Genomic DNA, 20,824 nt, shown 5'->3' on the forward strand with positions numbered 1-20,824 from the left:
TCTTTTCCATCCTCTAAGCCATTCCTGTCCTATAAACCCTGAAAACACTTAACAAATATATCATGACATCGATGGTAATAAAAGAGGATTAAAAATTAGCAAATTCAAAGACAAAGAAGCATGTTTTCAACCATAGCACAAAATTAGGAAGGATTTGTAAAACCATGCAATTCATATGAATAAATGTATGAATAATTGATAAAATCCACTCAATTCAATACAAAATAAACTATAAAATAGTGATTTATCAATCTCTCCACACTTAAACATTAGCATGTTCTCATGCTAAGCTCAAGAGAAGCTATAAAGGAGGTGAAGAGGAATGGTAGAATTTATGAAATGCAACCTATCTATATGAATGCAATTACATGCAAAATGCTTTTACCTACTTGGTTAAAAGTAGATAAATCTTTCAAGAATAAATATGAACTGGATCTCACTAATTCAAATCATAAAATGAAGTACAAATAAACTTGCAAGAAGAAAGCTCGTGAAAGCCGGGAACAAAGAATCGAGCATCAAACCCTCACTAGAAGTGTATACACTCTAATCATTCAAGTGTTTAAGGTTCGATTCTCTCAATTCTCTACTAACCTTGCTTTCTAAGGCTTGCTCTTCTTCTACCAATCAACAAAAATTTAAAATACAAATACACATATCAAGAGGTCTTTTAAGAGTTGTAATGGGGTTAGGGTCAAGGTAGGATTGTATTAGGTCAAGTGGACTAAAATCTAAATCCTTGATTAACCTAAACTTCCCACCTAACTTAAGACAATCCATGTAATCCGAATATAAAGTCTAACTACCCATTAACTATGTTGTCCACATATTCATGCATCCCAATTTTGAGTACAGTACATATGCATTACTATCACCATTTACCTTGGGGCATTTTGTCCCCTTTTTATTTTTTTCTCTTTTTTTTTCATTTTTCTTTTATTTTTGGTTTTTCTTTCTCTTTTGTTTTTCTCAATGCATACGATTAAGGTATTGAATGCATGAACATGTCCTTAACATTCTTTTCACATTTTCACAAAAAATATACAATACCCGATTTCCAAACCAAATGTTTCCAAACCTAACTTCCCCACACTTAAATCATGAGCAGTTTTACTAGTCTAAGCTAACCAAGGATTTAAATTAAGGTCACTCATTATTTTTTGCTTAGAATTAATGATGTGCTAAAGTAAAGAACAAATGGGGTAAAATAGGCTCAACATTGGTTTGCAAAGGATAATGAAAGGGTAAGGCCATATGGGTATGTAAGCTAAGCTATAGTGAAACAAAGGCCTCAATCACGTAGGTGCATGCATACTCAAACAATGGAAATATAGAATCAAGCAAGACAAAGATCACAATTTTTGAGAGAACAACACACACCAAAATAAAATATTGGTTGATAAGATGCAACCAATCAAATAGGTTCAAAATCTCACGGGTTTTGTAGCGTCTCGTATTACGAAAAACTGGTGGAAATCATTGAGTTGAATTACAGTGGTCAATTCACAGTCGTCTTGTTTAGATGTATCTGGGAAAACACCACCTCTGGTAGAGGCATAAAACAAGACTTTTTGGGACACACAGTGGTCAAGTGCTCTCATCCGATTCATACCAGTGATTGAAAAGATGACAAACCGTATATTCTTGCATCCGAGGCTCACCTTGTATACCATGTGAATGATGAAGTTGATAAGGAATGGAGTGTAGTAGTCCATGTGAAGTCAAGAGATTTGTTTGACATGGGTGAAGACAATGAACATTGTCAGGTCGCACTTTCTCCTGAGCCAAGTTTGACTGGGTTGTCTGAGTGTGACGTCGAAGGTTTGTCATTAAGAAGGAATGGCGATTTAGAAGAACCTACCACTGATGCCATCGATACTTGCCAAAAGGCTGCCGATTTATAGATGTATTTAGTTACCAATATAGAAAATGTACACTATTATTATATGTATAGTCTAGTTGAGAGTTAGACACTTGCAATATTAGTAACTAGCAACTAGCATATAATAGAAATTAGAACATTAAAACACTTGAATCGTATTACTCATTAGTGACAATTGATCCACCTAGAAAGTGATGTTAATAATCTATTTTATCCTAAAGTTATTTAATTTGTCATTTGTTTAACCTACTGTACTTGGAGTTATATATTGATTGACATGATCGAACTTACCAGGGAAATTGGAAGAGAGGGACCTCTTTCTTTGTGGCTCTAGCATCTCGTTTTGCAACGCGATAGAACAGGTATCTCCGTTCTCTTCACTGGAGCATGCAACATCATTCGCAAGAGACTTCTGGTTCAGCAGGTCGCCTATTAACTCATGGCTGGATGCATTCTCAGCACACAGGAACATAGGTGATACTATTAGTATAGCGCATAAAGAAATTAGGACGGTATGATCTCATATGTTTGTCCGCAAAAAGGGTTTTTTTACTATTTTAAATTGCCACAATCAATGTAATGGTTTTATTATCCTGTAAATAAAAGACACGACCAAAGGTCTTACATTTTTTGAGACTCTCAACATTGTAGGAATTGATTCAATTCAGAGCAAAGATATTTCTTTCACACCAAATACTGGAGGAGGTGAAGGTAAAATCTGGATTTAGGAACCAAGTGTATGAATTGTCAATATGAAAGTACATTGACCCGTGCTATTACATGTCCCAATGCATGTTATTATTGTTAGAGGTGGCATTCAAATATGCTGTGTCTTTCCATTTATATTTATCCACTTAGCCCCATAGGGCACAACATGCGCCAAATGGCATATTTTGATGTTGACCAACTCTTCTATAAATATTTTCCAACTCAAATTTACGAAAACTAAAACAAATATATTTTTAGTGACTGACTTCTTCCTACTAATTCAATTCAAGAACAAAGAGGATCCCCTCACCTCCTGATCTTTTTCTATAAGAGTAAAGTGCTTTAGATCTTCAATAGTTTAGCAAAGTCAAATTACAGAATTTTCTATTAACACATGCTCTTGATTTCATGCTGAAAGTATTGGGTCCATTTCATTTGTATGAATTTTCAAGTCATACTTTTCATTTTTGTAATAGAGAAATCAATCAAGATAGTACTTGTTTATAACAGTTGCAATTCACAAACTAATCACCACCCAAGTGGTTATGTTATGTATCTTTATATATATATATCATTAATTAGTAGACAAGACATTGCGATTTATGATAACTCAGGTGGAATATTATTATTCATTGCATTACAGAAAAAAGAGATAAAACTGAATTATTTTATGGTTTAATTACTCTGTTGGTCCCTATAGTTTCGTAAAATTTTCAATTAGGTCCTTATACTTTTTTTCTTTTTAATTGGGTCCCTGCACTAAATTTTTTTTTCAATTAAGTCCCTCTTAGTAGTAATTGGCTTAATTTTATAGGGACTCAACTAAAAAAAAAAGAATTGGTATAGGGACCTAAATAAAAGGAAAAAAAAGTGTAGGGACTCAATTAAAAAAAAATTGGTGCAAGGACTCAATTAAAAGGAAAAAAAGTACAAGGACCTAATTGAAAATTTCGCAAAACTATAGGGACCAACAGAGTAATTAAACCTTATTTTATTACCATTATTGTGGTACTACTACTAATTTAATACTAAGTCTTGAATAAATATATAATATATAAATTAGAAAAGAAAGAAATTGTGGTTGTAATTTTGTTAATAGTGAAACATGAAACCTCGTGAGAGGTATCTTGCAGTTGCAACCAGTTACAAATACGGTCTCCTCATTCATTTTATAATTCATTATAGCTTCTGCCACTTTCTGATATTGTTTTTGTTTTCTTTGGCTTTTTTCCAAGTTCTTGTCCACAATAGAATAACATGGACTATCTGGAGCTTGATTTTGATTTTTATTTTGCAATGTATGTTCCTTAACGTGATCAATCATGTATCCCTTTTGGAGAATCATTAATAAAATAATGTTCATCTAACTGCAAACTTAAACTTTTTGATAGTCTAGTGATGTTGATTGGGACTGTTTTGTTTAGTGAATGGCATATTTTGAAATCCATAACTCACTATTGTAATTTATTGGTAGTGAATGTATCAGTCCTTACCTTTGAATCTTTGAACTACATATCAAACTCTGCTTGCTTTGAACAAAAATTTAGTCCATATCAAATTCTACTTTTTTATAAGTTTCTTGCACTTTATTATTTAATTAGTTACCATGGTTTCCAGTTGACATATTCTTTAGTTGTCTCGAAGCTTAAAATGTTGTCGATGTTGAATGAAAAGTGCCTCTGATTAGTTGTGTTGATGACTTCTAGCTTCCAATTATTGCACTGCTTCAAACTGTACTTTCTTATATTGTGCAGGCATGCTATGAGAATAGTCTGATTGTTGAACTTGAAATTACGTCTCGAGAAGAATTCATTCTTATAGAAAGAGGTCTTACACGAATTTGGGAACGTAAGCCAAACAAGACGTTTATAGTGTTAAGCTTAACCATGTTTTTTTTGTATAATTTGTAATACCTTGGACTTGATTGCTTATGATGTATCTTTCAGGTTTAGCTTGGGATAGGATTCAAGGGACTCTAGAAGAGACAAGAGATATAGTTCAAGATTCAATGCAAGAAGAAGACGTTGTGCCAGCCGATAGTTCTGATGAGGTTGTTTCTACTGGACACAATGCTTCCATGCTAACTTTTGACCTCAATAAAACACCAAAAGAGAATGAGGTCTTTTGACTCATGTTTGTTGGCAAAAGATTTGATGGTCTCATAACAAAACATGTTTTTTTAATTTTTTAATAACTGTTAAATAGTCCTTATTTAATTTTAATTATAAATTAATCTTTTATATATTATTTAATTATAAAATCTATTTTTTATTTTATAAATTATTTTTTATCATTCATCTATCATGTTTATTAATAATAAAAAATTAAAACAATAACAAATTAGATCTTATATTAATCGTAATAAATATTTTGTAATTTTAATCAATCATAATTTTATCATTGATCCGTTACATACGTATTGGATTGGAAAAATCGTGTTTGTTAGAAATTCAATCGATTGGATGCACAAATCAATCAATTGAAATTCAGGTTTTCCAAACTTCAATCGATTGGAATTGATATACAATCGATTGAATTTTGCAAGGCATGTAGGGTTTTTCTTATTCAATCGATTGGTCATATTACCCAATCGATTTAAGTTTTCAAACCAATATAGATTTTCACAATTCAATCGATTGAATTGTGCAATGCGTTATATGTTACGCTTCTCTAAATTTTTCTACTCGTGATTATAAATTATTATTTTATTATTCATCTATCTTATCTTTAAAATTCTATCTTCAATTTTTAAATTTTTATTTTGATTTAGATACTCTAATCTTATCTTTTCTTTAATATTAAGATTATAAATTAGTGAATAATCTATCAACAATTACTCAATCCTAATTGATTATCAATTTTTTCATTTTTTTGTTCATTGTTTATCCATCTACTTAATATCAAATTTTTCTTCATTGTTTATCCATCTCTTTAATATCCAATATAATCACAGTTGGCGATAGAGATCCAATCAATTTTTTTACTATAGTGTTTAGAAAACAATCCATTGTTTTGATTACAAAATCGAGATTAGTGAATATAATCTCTAATTTTGCAATTCTTTATTTCGATTCTTTATTTATGAAATTGATTGTGTAATGAAAAAATATTTTTTTATATTTTAGTAATGGATTTTTTTCTGAAATAAAATAAAAAAAATTATTATTTTCCAAAACTCAATTTTTCAACTTTAATTCCTCAAATACGAATTTTTTTTATGCAGAGCAAGGCGAATTTCATTTCAAATTCTAAAAAAAATGGCTAACTCAAATTATTAAGCTTCACAATACACAATGGCAACAATTATCATCGTCTCCAGAGTATATAGAAGTACAATAATGGTTTTTTTTTTAATTTATAATGAAAAAATTCTTGTTAAATTGCTTTGATGATTTCAATTGATTGAATAGAAAAACCCCACATGCCGTGCAAAATTCAATCGATCGTGTATCAATTCTAATCGATTGAAGTTTAGAAAGCCTGAATTTCAATCGATTGGTTTGTGCATCCAATCGATTGAATTTCTAACAAACACGATTTTCTCAATCCAATATGTATGTAAATGGATCAATGATAAAATTATGATCGATTAAGATTGCAAAATATTTATTACGATTAATGGAAGATCTAATTTGTTATTGTTTTAGTTTTTTATTATTAATAAACATGATAGATGAATGATAAAATAATAATTTATAAAATAAAAAATAAATTTTATAATTAAATAATATATAAAGGATTAATTTGTAATTAAAATTAAATAAGGACTATTTAACAGTTATTAAAAAAATTTATAAAACATGTTTTGTTATGGGACTATTTAATGGTCCAAACGTTCTGGGACCATCGAATCCAGTGCCATGTTTGTTTGATAGTTTGACTTGGATTTTAGATTACAATTGTTTCTTGTTAGATACCTTTGATTTCTGACGAACCTTGGTTGGACTTGTTGCCTGAAAATTTGGGACTAAATTGATTGTAACTTTGTATTTGGATGTTGAATTTGATAAAGTAGCAATGAACTTGTTGGAGGTTGAACTCAAATTGACTTGAGTTACCGCAGTTAGTATTTTGTAACTTGGAATGATTTGGAGACATGATTCCTTTGAATATAAGGCTTTTATATTTTTTATTTTCTTCTATATATGTAATTATGGTATAAAGAATATAAATATATATCCCCTAAATAGTGAATCTGCTTAAAGCATTGCTGTCTATTATCATGATTATTACATCGTTGAGATAATATGGATTAATTAAAAGACATGCGTGGATTTTGGGTACGAAATAGAATACAGATTTATCATTAGGCATAGAATTTATAACCTAAAATTTCAATTAAGTTTAATTTAAAATAATGATTTAATTTATTTTGCTCCAAATTATTATAGTAGCATTATTATACTTTTCCCGTTAATTATGTTACTCCGGATTTTAAAAAATTAATTATTTAAAATCGGTAATTTTAAGCAACAAAGTTAATGTACTCATATTAATTTAAAATCGGTAATTATTATTATAATTATAACTTAAATTATTGTCATCATTATTAGTATAGTTATAATTATAATTATAATTATAATTATTATTATTACTAGTATTTTGTTTTAGTTTCTTATTATTATTATTATTATTATTATTATTATTTGCATTCTTTTATCCTGTTGCAATGATTTATTGTTATTATTATTTTAATTATAATAATTTGATGCTACCATTAGCACTTAATGAGGATTCTAATATATTACTCCTTCACTTCTCAAATCGTGGAACTCACCCCACTCATATAATCCTTATTATTCTCACTACTACTAAACCCTACATAGTTCAGCCCCTCTATCCATTGCCGTCGGCTGTGGTCTTCTTCTCCACGTCGTGCTTGAAGGTGTGGCGTCGCTGTACCCGTCGTCATCCCCAAGCTGGTATCTATTGTCGTCATCGTCGGCCGAAAGAAGACGTCTTTGTCCCCACAGCAAGCCTTTGTCCTCGAGCCCCTTCTATCTCTGTCCGAGGCCCCGTCATTCCTCTCTTGCCGTCAATACCATTCCTCCTGCTGCTGGTAAGCACCAATTATTCATTCTGTGTGGTTGCTGATTTGCTTAGAGAAAGTGAGGCCATTAATGAGCTTATAGTTGACATGCATGATTTTCTTGATCTTGTTAGCTAAGTTATTTTGTTGAGGGAGTTTTGACTTGGGTTTATGGTATTTTTTAATGTGTTTTTAAGTGAGTTAATGCTGAGTAGGATTTGTTAGGTGCGCGTATATGTTGGTGCCATTCATTGTGTTAAAAATTTCTTAATCCTGAATTTTGTTGCTGAATATGATTGCTTTATAATGAGACTAATGAGAAAGTTTTTCTCAGCAATTCTAATCTTTTAGCTTCAGTATTCTATTGTTCCCTCTTTCAATTTATTACTCCTTCAATTGTCATTATTGCATATACACTTCATAGTTATTGTTGACTGTATATTCTTTATATTGGTGTTGCTAATTTAATTTAATTTGAGTTTGTTATCTAACAGGAGTTATTGCTTTCCATATTGTTAATTGTTATTCTTAAATTCTAATTTTGTATGTAAATAATCAAAAATTGAAAACTGTGTAAAGCCAATACAATTTGGGTAGTCACAATATTGTAATTGCAATGTCCCTTTTAATTTTCTTATTGTTACCTAGTTTATTTGTATTCTTTTTTGCCGCTTGTTCTCCTGATTTTCTAATACTGCAATTCTAGAAATGCAACATGTTTAAGGGAGAAATAAGTGTTGAAGAAGTGACTCTCTCATTATTTGTGCTTTATTCATCTGCCACACACACTCAATTCAAGTGAAAAGAGAAAAACATTATGATATATATTCCTTTTTAAAAAATAATTTTGTAGCAAACATGCTTCCTCCCAAAATTTGAGTCATTCATCTTCTTGCCAAACTCTACACTCTATTAGTTGTTAAATATTCGTACGCTTTATATTCAAAAATGACCATGTTCCTCCTGCATGCATTTTTACACTATTTAAATAATTGCAAAGTATATACATAACCATTTTCTATGTTTATGGCTACCTATCCTTTCCTCTGTTCATATTTCAAAGAATTTCTTTGTATTATTTGGATTAGACCGGTTTACATTTCTACACCTGTGTTATTTGAGCTTTGTTCTACAATGAATAAAGAGGTACTCCCTTTAATTCACTTTGCTTATACATGCATAAATTACAGTAAGTATCACTCGCTTGTACAATATTTAGTTTAACTAATAATCTATCCTTTGTATGTAGTGATCCTGCTTAACATAAAATATAGCCCCACAAAAGTTATCAAAATTGTCCTTGGATTGTGATTGTTGAGCATTATCTTGGTCACTTTTTGTTTAAAATCAATCCCATGTCCAATGTGAGAGTATTTGTAATGCTAAAATACTTTGTTAGATCATAATAATCAGTTATTAAAATAATCAAATATGTTATATAACCTAATAATTTTTTTGTGTTGAGGTTGAAGTGTTGAACAAGTCTACTTGCATTATTATGTTGAAGGCTGCTGCTATTTTTTGCCTTGAACCTGGTGTTGATTCAAAGATTTTATGTTTCTCTATATTTTGGTTTGGATTTACTGTTGTGCTAATAAATATCAAATTTTGTACATATAGTTTGCACTTATAACATAAATTTTGCTGTTGTGCTTATATTTTTTGGCAGTGAAGATTTTTTAGTTTATGTATGGATGCATTTTTATATGAGAAAAAAAATATTCAAATGCTTTTTTCTATATGTTATGATCTAAATGCAGTATATTAAGATGTCCAGGATAGGTCGTTACACGAAGATATCCAAGTTAGACACAGCATGCCAGGAACCTCAAGTAGGATCTGCTGCAGCTTCATCCTCCCATCAAGTGGACTACCCAATTCCCTATCCAGTGGCGGTGGTTCCCTTGCAGCCTCATCTTTACGCCCCTTTCATCCGCCCCGTGGCGAACCACCACCTGCTCCACAGACTTGTACGGATGGTGTTCAAAACTCAGATTCAAACGATGAATACTTAAACCCAGAAGCAGATGAGGTAGATTCTTTTGAGCAACACGTTGATAACCTGTTTGTTACATCGGAGGCTCAAAAGCGCAGGGAAGCAAGACCACTGAATTTTGGGATGTAAAAACAATTGGTATACAAGAATTTATTTAATAAAATTTTTTTTTCTCTATTTTTCTATGATTTCATCGCATCTTAGCCATAATGGTTACTCATACAGACTAACATGATTTGTAACAAAATAAAACAGATTGTTACAAAAGAATAATATTTTGTAACAACATGTTACTCATACAGACTAACATGATTTGTAACAAAATAAAACAGGTTGTTACAAAATATTATCATGTTTTGTAACAACTTGTAATGTTGTTACAAAACATTATTCTTTTGTAACAATCAAAAATTGTTATTACAAAATACTAATTTTTTGTAACAATTTTAAATTTGATACAAATTTTGTTATAAATGTTCCATTTTCTTGTAGTTCTATGATGTACAGAATCCGATGGCACAATCAAACAAGCTCATTTGAGTGTAAGGAAGCTATGAAGCCACCTAATAGTAGAAAGATTGTACTCAGGTACAACAGGAACCTGCAACCAATTGGAGCTGAAGCTGGTATACTGAGCGACATTCTCGGATTGCTCGGATCTGACTACACCAAATTCCCAATTTGCGAGAAAGACTGGAGAAAGGTTCGCTCCAAGGACAAGATCTATAATGAATGTGTAAAGGTAAAAACTTATATTTTTGTAGAATTCGAGAATCTTAATTTGACACCTACTAACAATTTAATTTTACTGTTGTAGGAAATGTTCTATTTTGATGAAGATAATGGGAGAATTATCAAGCGTACAATTTTAAAAATGCTAGGGAGGGCTTGGAAGGAAACGAGGAACAGGTTGTACCATGATCATTATGACTCACAACTGACTATTGAACAAAATATTGAAGGCCGCCCACCGTGGATTACTGCAGATCATTGGAGATGGTATCTTGATTATCGCAATAGTGAAGACACAAAGGTAATATAATTTTATTTCATAACAGAAAAAGTCTATTTATGTTACATTGAGTTAGTAAAAAATGGTGTCTAGTAACCTTTACTTTTGTTGGCATGATAGGAGAAGTGTAGGGAAAATACTGTGAATCGATCGAAGCAGCTATACACTCACACTAGCAGATCGAAAAGCTTGGGAAGGCTCGGAGAAGAAGAGGTAATTTACGTTTGACTCACTTTTTGAACCTTCTCTTCATCTACATATTCACTTTTTAAACTATATTGTTACCGTCGGAACGACAAGGGAGGAGAGTTGGTAGAGGAAAGTTGTGGACATTAACGCACAAACGACCTAATGGCTCCTATCTCCATGATGCAACTCGGTCTATTGGTATAAGTAATATGTTAAGAATTGCTAAGTTGTTTCTCGTAGATTTTATTTTTTAAAATTGTGTTGAAAGTCTATGCGGTTAGCAACTAGCTAATAAATGCTTATATTTTCTTATCTATGTGTGTAGGAAATAATTGCGGAGATTGAGCAACATGATGAATCCTCTAGACTGTTGTCTCAGAATGATTCGCTTGCTCAAGCTCTCGAAAAGGAGCACTCGGGTAGAGTGCATGGCATGGGTATCAGACTGACTTCTAGTCAAGTCTTCGGTACGAATTCCCATCAGTCGAGTAATGGAGCTCAAAGAGAGGAAACCCAAAGGGTGTTGCTTGAACTACAAGCAGAGCTAGCGACCGAGAAATTAAAAAGAAAGGTAGTGAGGATGAAGTAGCAGCCGGAAAAATAAATATACAGGCGATGGAGAGTGCTCAGAGATGTCTAATTCAAAGGGAATGTGGGGAGCTGCCACTAGACCTCCCTGCATGGATGAATTCGTTGGAGGGAAAAAGTGAAAAGTACATCTTAGGATTGGAAATTTTTTTTTAAATATACACTTTTTTATTATTAACTATGCAACTTTTATTAAGGAATACACTTTATTGATATTTGGATAAATATATGAATTTGCTTTATAGTTTTGCTAATGTTGTTTACTCATCAAATTATTTTTTCAAATACAAAATAATTAAGATTTGTAATATTTAAAAATTCCAAAATAACAAAAGAAATAAAAAATAATACCAAATACATTCAAATTAAAAAAAAAGCATTGATTGTCGATGCAAAATACAATATTTTTGCGGCCATTGCCGGGGAAATAGCAACGGTTACAATATGGCCGAAAATAATTTTAAAAATAATGGATATCAGATAGCGGGATTTTTAACCGCCGCTAAATAAATTTGAAAAACTCAACGGTCCTTAAATAGCAGTGGTTCAAAACCGTCAGCAAAGTGTCGTCGAATTCAAAGTTGGTCAAATAGCGGCAGTTTAAATCTACCGACACTAATCCATGATTTTGCTGCAATTGTGCCAGCGGTTCATTAGAACCGCCACAAAATCAAATCTCCACCCACTAAACCGTAACGTTTCTGAAACCTCCAGTATGTCGTTTTGCGGTGGTTTAAAACTATCGCAAAGATGTATGTATATAAACTTAATATACAATATTTACTGTCTGTCAGGTAAGTAACACCCAACATGTTTAAAAAAGGATTATTATCAAGAAAAAGTTCAAGAAGAGTAAATAAAAGTAGGAGGCTTACAAGACTATACAAGACACAATATTATGATAATTCGAGGAGAGTAATAGCTAACTTGCAGCAATAGTCTAAATATAGTTGGAAACAATCAATATACCTAAGGGAAGCAAACAAGAATCTGTTATATAGCCAGTTTGAATGAATACAAGGATTAGAAAGGTTCATATATGTTCACTTTTTCATAAATTACAAGCAAATAGAGATGGCAGTGTTGCAGGACATAGAATACTTTGTATGTTATGTAAGAGATGGTTAGAATCAACCCTTGCTTGTAATTTTCACATCTGGATTTTTGATAAATATATTTTTAAAGATGATTTCATTCTTAAAACTTAAAAGATTACCCCCACAGAAAAAAAATCATTGTTACTTTTGATCTTTCCTTAATATCATGCTTCAACCCCAACCCCAACTCACAAAAGAAATAAAGTGAAGCAATTCAAGAAAACAAACAAAAAAGAAGAAAAAGGCGTTCATACCACAAAATTTAGCCTTTATCCAACTTTTCCCCTTGTCCCTTTTTGCTCAAGAGCCCTTGCCTTCAAGAAAATGTTCTGCAATACCACATCCAATATTGGAAAAAGTTGAATCAAGAAAGAGCCAAATTGGTTAAGTCGATTCACACATATAATTGAAAAATAAAAATCTTAACATGTCAAAATTAAGATGTTAAAGCATAGAGAACTTAAAGAAAGAAAAAGTTTTTATACACCCTGATAAAAAAGAAAGAATCATAAAAATCGACATTGATAGCAAAAGTGAGAATTGGTGGCACCATTAAAAATGCTAACATTGATAACAAAAGAGAAGAGAAAAGTAAAGAGAAAAGAAGAGCAGAACCTAACCCACACACCATGGTGCTTGGTGTTAGTGACTGCTTTGCTTTACCCGCAAGAGAGTGATTAGATTGAGAGAGTAAATCCTCATAACGGTATTTGAGATTCACAGGATTACCTAATTTAATCCTCAAGATTCCAATTCATTATAATAGTCCCTCGGATTGAGCTTCAGACACCATAATGGTCCCTGGGTATCTTTTCGGTGCTGACTCAGTTGTCGAAGTGCTGATATGATCATCCTTTGCCATGCAGGAGTGTCCAACAGCAAGCTGACATGGCAAGATTGCAATTAGAGCCAATTTAATCCATCCTCCATAATAAAATCCTAGTTCATCCCAACTTTCAAATTGGATTCCCTTTCTTCTTGCTCTTCTTTTTCTTATTCTTAATCAAAGCCTTCAGAGTATCTGCAGTTACTGAAATTTACTCAACATTGATATGAGACAACATTCTATCAGACATTAGAAATGTATAGGCCTTGTTCCCTCGATAACAAATAACATAATAAACAATTAAATATAAATAAGAGCTAGAAATCAAATATCAAGTATTTAGAACTTAGATGCTTCGTTGCAACTTGCCTAAACTAATGATCATACTGTCCACCATAAAATACGCCAAACAACATCTGTTTTCAAATGAGAAAAAAAGGACTATAGCATTAAAACACCTTGCCAAATCCTAGCAACAAAACAAACAAAAAGATGGAATCATCTATTTTTTTCGATTTAGAACAACGCTTATATTCCAGCATCGTTCTTGGAAAAAGATGTTGACACACCAAACCAACACCTTGTCCTCAAGGTATCTCGACGAATGATGGTTCTCAGAAATAGCATGCCATTCCTTGAGTTATGGAGAGAGGCACTGCGAGCAACAGCAGTAGGTTGGCGGTAGCGGCAACGGCGGTTGTGGCCACCATTGAAGAAGAAATCGTGAGGGTGCCCTCACGTCTGCACCATGTGGGTAACTCTTAGAGTCGTAAAAAATTGAAGAAAAAGGAGAAATCCCTAACCATAGAATTTGAGAAATCCAAAAGAGAGGGAAAGAAAGAGAGAACAAAGAATGAAGAGGGTAATTGAGAGAGAAGAAAGGGGATTGAGAGGGTTTTGGAGGGACGAAGATGATTAAAGTGCGTTGTGCTAAACAACAGTGAGAGTGTTTTGTGTGATTAAAGTGACAAGATTATTTGGTTGTGATGAATTTTTATCGGAGTGGATAGGAGGAAGAAGGAGGAAGAAGCAAGCACTAGAAGTTAACGGATTAAATCTCCATTTGGCCCCTGAAATTTGGCCCGATACTCAGAATGACCTCTACAATTTTGGTGGCCCTAATTAGAACCCCCAAATTTGCAATCGGGGCTCTGGCTTGCCCCTGCGATCATCTCTGTCACCGGAATGCTGATCTGGCGCAATTACATTACACGATGGACATTATTAAACGACGGCGTATTGATTTTGCGCCCAAACCCTTTGAAAACCACGTCGTTTCAGTTTTTTGTGGGTTAAAACTCTCTTTCTTCCCACTACGATGATCATAAGTTGCAAAACATCAAGAAAACCATTACACTTCTTCTTCTTCTTCTTCCTTGTTTTCCTTGATGCGTTGCTGTGAAATCCAAATGAGCTCCTTCTAACCATTTTGAAAATCTATGCAAACTTGGAATTTTGGCAAGAGTGAAGAAACCACAAGCATAAAACTATATTGTTCATAAAGAGGTTAGTTATGAAATCCATTGCTACCAATGTGCTATCTTCTACTTTAATTTTGGTTACTGATTTTCCCTATATTTTGTGTTCCATTGTGTTAATAAACTGTTGTGGTTAATGTACACATGAAATGTAGGACTTAGGGTTTGATGCTGTTTTTTTTTTAGTTTGCTACAAAGTTAGTTTTCTTGATGAGTGAGATATTAGTTGGTTGTAGGTCTAGGATTAATATTGTAATGGAAAGATTTGACAGTGGTGCTTTTGGGATGGTTTCTTATGAATGTCGTATGTATAAAGATTAGTCTGAATTTTTTTGAAATTTCTTTGCAGATGGATGACCATATAACTATAGTATTTCACCATGGAGGTAGGTTTGTTACCAAGGAGGATGGTAATGTAGTATATGTTAGAGACAACACTAATGAGTTGATTGGGTTAGATGAAGACACGATGGATGTGTTTTCAATTAGGGACTACTACAAAGTGTTAGGGTATGATAACATTGTGGAATGTTGGTGGCTGGCTCTTGGAAGACCTCTGAAGACTGGGTTAAGATCTCTTTCACATGATTCTGAGTTGTTGGAGATGTGTTTTCACGCGAAGAATAACCAAGGAATTGTACATGTTTACTTTGAACATGGAGTGTCCCAACCAGAATTTGATGATGAGGAGGTCCAGACTTGTATGAGATTTTTCCAAACCCCATTTCAATTTCCACCCCAAACCCAAATACAAGCACCCACCCCATACCACCACCAAATAATCCACTATTGATTTAACACCAACAATCCCCATCTTTAATGCAGGCACAAAATCAAATGTTGAGACTACATACTTCAATTACCGAACCCCCACCTAATGCATCAGCTAATGCCCCAACAAAGTCAACAACCACCAATGAAGCCAAACCAACTACATCGAAGCCCAAGTCATCTATGCTCACCACTGCCAAGCCCACTACATCCAAGCCTATTTCATTTAATCACACCACTGCTAATCCCACTACATCCAAGGCCAACCAATCTAAGCCCACCACTACGAAGCACACTATCTCCAAGCCCAACTTATGTCAACCCACCACTATCAAGCAAACCCAACCAAAGTCCCAGTCATCTAAGCCCACAACTAAAAAAGTTACACCAAATTCTAACAAACCAAAAGCTGCCAAAACAACCACTGTCAAATTCACTCCCCCTGTGACCAGGTCAGCTAGTAGATCAACACCTAAAGTTTAACAAAATAAGCATAGTAATGAGGATGACAGCAGCAGTAGTAATGATTCATATGAGAGTGCTGAAGACTCTCTTTATAAGCCAGGGGCTATTGAAAGCTCAAGTAAAATTGAGACTGACAATGGACGATTTGAAGTGACGAAGAAGAATCATAAGTTGAAACATGCACCTGGGTCTGCTTGGAGCAAGGGAAAACAAAAAATGCTATTGGAAGAAGATATGCTAGTGGTGAACTCTGATGAGGAGGTTGACTTGGTAGAAGTGTTAGGTAATAAAACTGTTGCCGAGGGTGGAGAATATGATACCTATGATCCATATTTTGCTGATTCGGATGGAAATGCCTCCTGGTACTATGAAGAGATGAAAACTCCCCCAAACAGCAAAGATGAGGACACAGCAGATGATAGTGATGATGTGTTCCCACAATTTAATGAGGGAGCTAGATTCGGAGACTACAACCTTCAAGTAGGAATGAAGTTCAACACTAAACAAGACTTCATTGAAGCGGTTAGGGAATTCACTATATAAGAGGGGAGGCAGAGCAAATGGAGAACGAATGAGAGCTATATGGCAAAAGCAATCTATAAGTGAAAAAACAAGGATGTAAGTGGGTGGCTTATGCAAGCAAAGATCATGAGGAGACATGTTGGCAAATGAAGACATTTTATAATGATCATATATGTCCCAAAAAGAGCAAAAACAGAGCTGCAAATAGAAAGTGGCTTGCAGGAAAATTAGTCAAGATGCTTAGGAAGTAGCCAAACCTAAAACATGGAGAGGAAACAACATATTTCAAGAGAAGATGTGACTTGAATTTGAACAAATCATCATTGACTAGAGCCCTTACAGGTGCACAAAATGTGTATATGGTGATATGGTTGCATAGTATTTAAGGTTGAGGGACTATGCAGAGACTCTTCTTAAGAATAATCCTGGATCCACCATTAAGTTGGTGTTAGTCCCCAACTCGATTCAGATCCCATTTTTAAAAAAATATATGTTTGCCTTGATGGATGCAAGAAGGAATTCAAGGCTGGGTGTCGACCACTAATCGGCCTAGATGGAGCATTCTTGAAGACATAGTTTGGAGGACAAATCCTCTCTGCAGTTGGCCAGGATGCCAACAATCATGTCTACATCATTGCTTGGGCCATAGTGGAGATAGAGAACAAAGAGAACTGGAGGTAGTTTTTGGAGCTACTGGTTGATGATGTTGATGAACCAAATCATGGGTGGTGCATAATGTCAGACATGCAGAAGGTAAAAGAATTCATTCATTTATTTAATTTCCTGAACTTGCTGAAGGTTTTAATTGAGTTCATTAAAATATTTGAGGGGTCTTATTGAGTACATTAATATATTTTGAGGGGTCTGTTTGAGGCACGATATTAAATAAATTGAATGGTGCAGGGACTTATACTAGCAGTATGGGAGGTAATGCCGACAGCCCACCACAGGTTCTATGTCTGACACTTGTGGAGGAACGTTAATAAGCAATGGAAGGAGTTAGAACTTAGAGGTCTTTTATGGGAGTGTGCTAGAGAAACTACAAGGCATGGATTTTAGCAGAAAATGGATAGAATTCAGAATCGAAGTGAAGAAGCGTGGGCTTACTTGGACAAATAGCCTAAGGAATCGTAGACCAAGGCATTCTTTAGGCATGACCAAAAATTGATAACATCATAAATAATGCATGTGAGGTTTTTAACTCTAGGATCAAGGAGTACCGGATAAAGCCAATTATAACATTTTTGGAGGAGGTTAGGATGTTTGCAATGAGGTCAATTGCAAAGAACAAAGTGAAATTAGCCAATCACATATTCAAGTTACCCCAGTTCAGCATAGCAGACTACAACAAATAAGGAAAGAAGCTGGAAAGTGGCTTCCTATTTGGAGTGGAGATGAACACTATGAAAGATTTGAAATTCATGGGTGGCCAACCAATATGGCAGTTGATTTGGGAAAGAGCATTTGTACCTGCAGATTTTGGCAAATAATAGATCCATCTTTCATTAATATATGTACTTTAAAAATTTCATTAATATATATATTTGTTTATGTTGTTGAGCTGACTTGAACTACTTTGGCAAATTTAATTAATATATGTATTTGTTTATGTTGTTGAGCCAGATTAATATATATAGATTTGTTTATGTTGTTGAGGTGACTATTACCTAGATAAATTTTTTTATTAGTTTAATATTGATGGTAATTAATTATAGTTAGAGTACATAAGATTAGCCATAAAATATTTGTTAATGTTATTGGGCTTACTGTGTAAATTTCATTAACAAGTCACATAAATTGTAGGAATGCCATGTGTTCACGCATGTGCTGCATTATAAAGGGTAAACAAAGATCCTAAGGACTTTTGTCACAAATGACTGACTATGGATTCTTATAGAGCTACATACTTGCACTCATTGAATCCAATTCCAGGAGAAGCACTATGAAAAAAATCTCAATACCTTAAGCCTCTAGCTCCTAAAGTAAAGAGAAAGCTAGAAACTTTGAAAAAGATGAGAAGAAAAGATGCCAATGAGGAATCTTCAGGTAGTAAAAAGCAAAAAAGTGCAACTAAGTTGAACAGAAAGTACAAGCAGTTTACTTATACCTATTGTGGGACAAAAGGCCACACTAAAAGGAGCTACAGTCATACAAAGGCTGACGATGAAGCCATCTGAAGCTGTTGCTGCTGCTAAAGCTGTTGTTGTTGCAAATACTGGTGATGCTGCCAATGTTGGTGCTGATGAACATAATGGGGATACTGCTAGTAATGATGGACATGATGTTGCTAATATATTGAAAATGATGCTGGTAACAATGTTGAAAATGATACTGCAGCTTCAGAGGTTGAAATCACACAACCCATTTATTCACAACCATTGATTAATGAAGGGATATGACTTCCCAACTCACTCCAAAGAATTAAACAATAATTCTTGCCTACACATTTCTGTAGCAGAACTGACTCACTATCTTACAATAAGTTGCTCCACGGTTTCAATTCAACCTACAAGGCCAAAGAAGTTGCCCCCAAAGAGAAGATCAGCTCAACCCTCACCTGCTGCAAATATAGACCCAATGCAGGGAGCAAGTTCTGGGGCAGCAGCAAGATTGGCAGGGGTCATGAAGTTTATCCCTACGCCAGGCTTCATACCTCTAAGGAAGAAGTGATGAGATGCTTTCTATTTTGTAGTTTCCAATTATCTTAAACTTGGGTTCATCTTGATGATTGTATTTTGGGATTTGTTTATGTACAAGTCAGAAACAGTAAACTGATATAGAGTGTTTAAGTTTGGATTTAAATAGGTGGTTCTATTTTGAATGATTTTAGTATTTTGTATAATGATGATACTAGATAGACATCAATGCTGATGACTGTCATAACTGTCAGTTCTAGTATCACCTTATTGTCAATTTGGAAATGAAACTTGCCTATTAGTTATTATAATCATTTATCTTTAATTAGGTGTTGTTTTTAACTACAACTTGATACGTGTACGTTGCAAAATGTGATAATATTCAACATCACCATGTTAGCCAAGTTGAAAATGAAACTTACATATTAGTTATTATAATAATTTATGTTTAATTAGGTGCTATTTTTTTACTGCAACTTCATACCACTACATTGCAAAAATTGATAATATTCAACATCACCATATTAGCCAACTTGAAAATAAAACTTGCAAAAAGTGATATTCAACATATCTATTGCATTCAAGTCAATATTATTTGTACAATCAGAAATAATTTCACATATTATTTTCCTACAACTAAGTCATAACCAATACATAAAACCACAATCGAAGACACAAACAAACTTAAAACACAGTTCCATATTTTTAAAACCCTAACATCAGCTTCTAAATTCCTAATTGTCCAGCTTAAATTCATTTTCCAATGGTCAACATCTCTTGCAGAGTCAACTCTCCCAACAATAGCTTCATCCTCCTCATCCGCCCATACGAAAAGCCTGCACCATCTCTTCCCTATGGTTTGCAACAATACTAGAAAAAAACTAACATAAAAAATAATTAATAAGAAGGTTCCAATAAGCTCCCAGGATTCAACAACTCACATTGTAGTTTGGGCAACCAAAAAATGATCGCTCAGAATTGGCGTCTGTACCAGACCAACGAAGAATAGGGCGCATCTCGCATCCACGCCATTGAGGAACCTTTCCTGCTCTAATGCGATTGGTGGTCCTCGCCCACGTTCCATGTGAACGTGACCTACTTGAGCTCCCTGAACCTTGACTGCTGCTCCCAATCATCTCTATGAAGACGATGATGAATTATCAGTTTGGGGGTTTCGGGCCTTTTTCTAGAGATTTATTTCAATCATATGGGCTAGATTGAGAGAAAAAATTCCATCTCCAGGTCATATAACTGTTAGCAATCCCACTCAGCACGTAACAGACCACGTGTAGTCCACCATGTCATATAATTGCGCCAGATCAGCATTCCGATGACAGAGATAATCGTAGGGACAAGGCGGAGCCACATATGCAAATTTAGGGGTTCTAATTGGGGCCAACGAAATTATGGGGGGCATTTTGAGCATCAGGCCAAATTGAGATTTAACTCGAAGTTAACATTTAGATTGGGAGTGAGCAAATAAGATTAGGGTCAAATAGAGAGGGAGGGACTAAATTAGGTCCAATTACAATTTTATCATGTCAATTTGCTGTTGCATATCTTGCGTGGCAAAGGATGACTATATCAACATTTTGACAGTTTAGCATCGAAAAGATGTCTAAGAA

General features: G+C 33.9%; 1 protein-coding gene across 4 annotated transcripts; it reads left to right on the forward strand.

Moving 5' to 3' along the window:
* Positions 1–7,344: 7,344 nt before the first annotated feature.
* On the forward strand, positions 7,345–11,658 carry LOC112784639 (uncharacterized). Of its 4 annotated transcripts, none has more exons than XM_025827923.3 (6): positions 7,345–7,649; positions 9,380–9,753; positions 10,108–10,357; positions 10,433–10,648; positions 10,748–10,840; positions 11,142–11,658. In XM_025827923.3, the coding sequence occupies exons 3-6, from the start codon at positions 10,112–10,114 to the stop codon at positions 11,403–11,405; spliced, it is 819 nt and encodes a 272-aa protein (XP_025683708.1). In that variant the 5' UTR covers positions 7,345–7,649; positions 9,380–9,753; positions 10,108–10,111; the 3' UTR covers positions 11,406–11,658. The 4 variants fall into 4 exon arrangements, with proteins under 4 accessions (XP_025683708.1, XP_025683709.1, XP_072086075.1 ...); XM_025827924.3 differs by having other exon boundaries at positions 9,397–9,753; XM_072229974.1 differs by having other exon boundaries at positions 7,352–7,649; positions 9,402–9,753.
* The last annotated feature ends 9,166 nt before the right edge of the window (positions 11,659–20,824 follow it).

Source organism: Arachis hypogaea, chromosome 20 (assembly GCF_003086295.3).
Source record: "Arachis hypogaea cultivar Tifrunner chromosome 20, arahy.Tifrunner.gnm2.J5K5, whole genome shotgun sequence".
Classification (NCBI taxonomy): domain Eukaryota; kingdom Viridiplantae; phylum Streptophyta; class Magnoliopsida; order Fabales; family Fabaceae; genus Arachis; species Arachis hypogaea.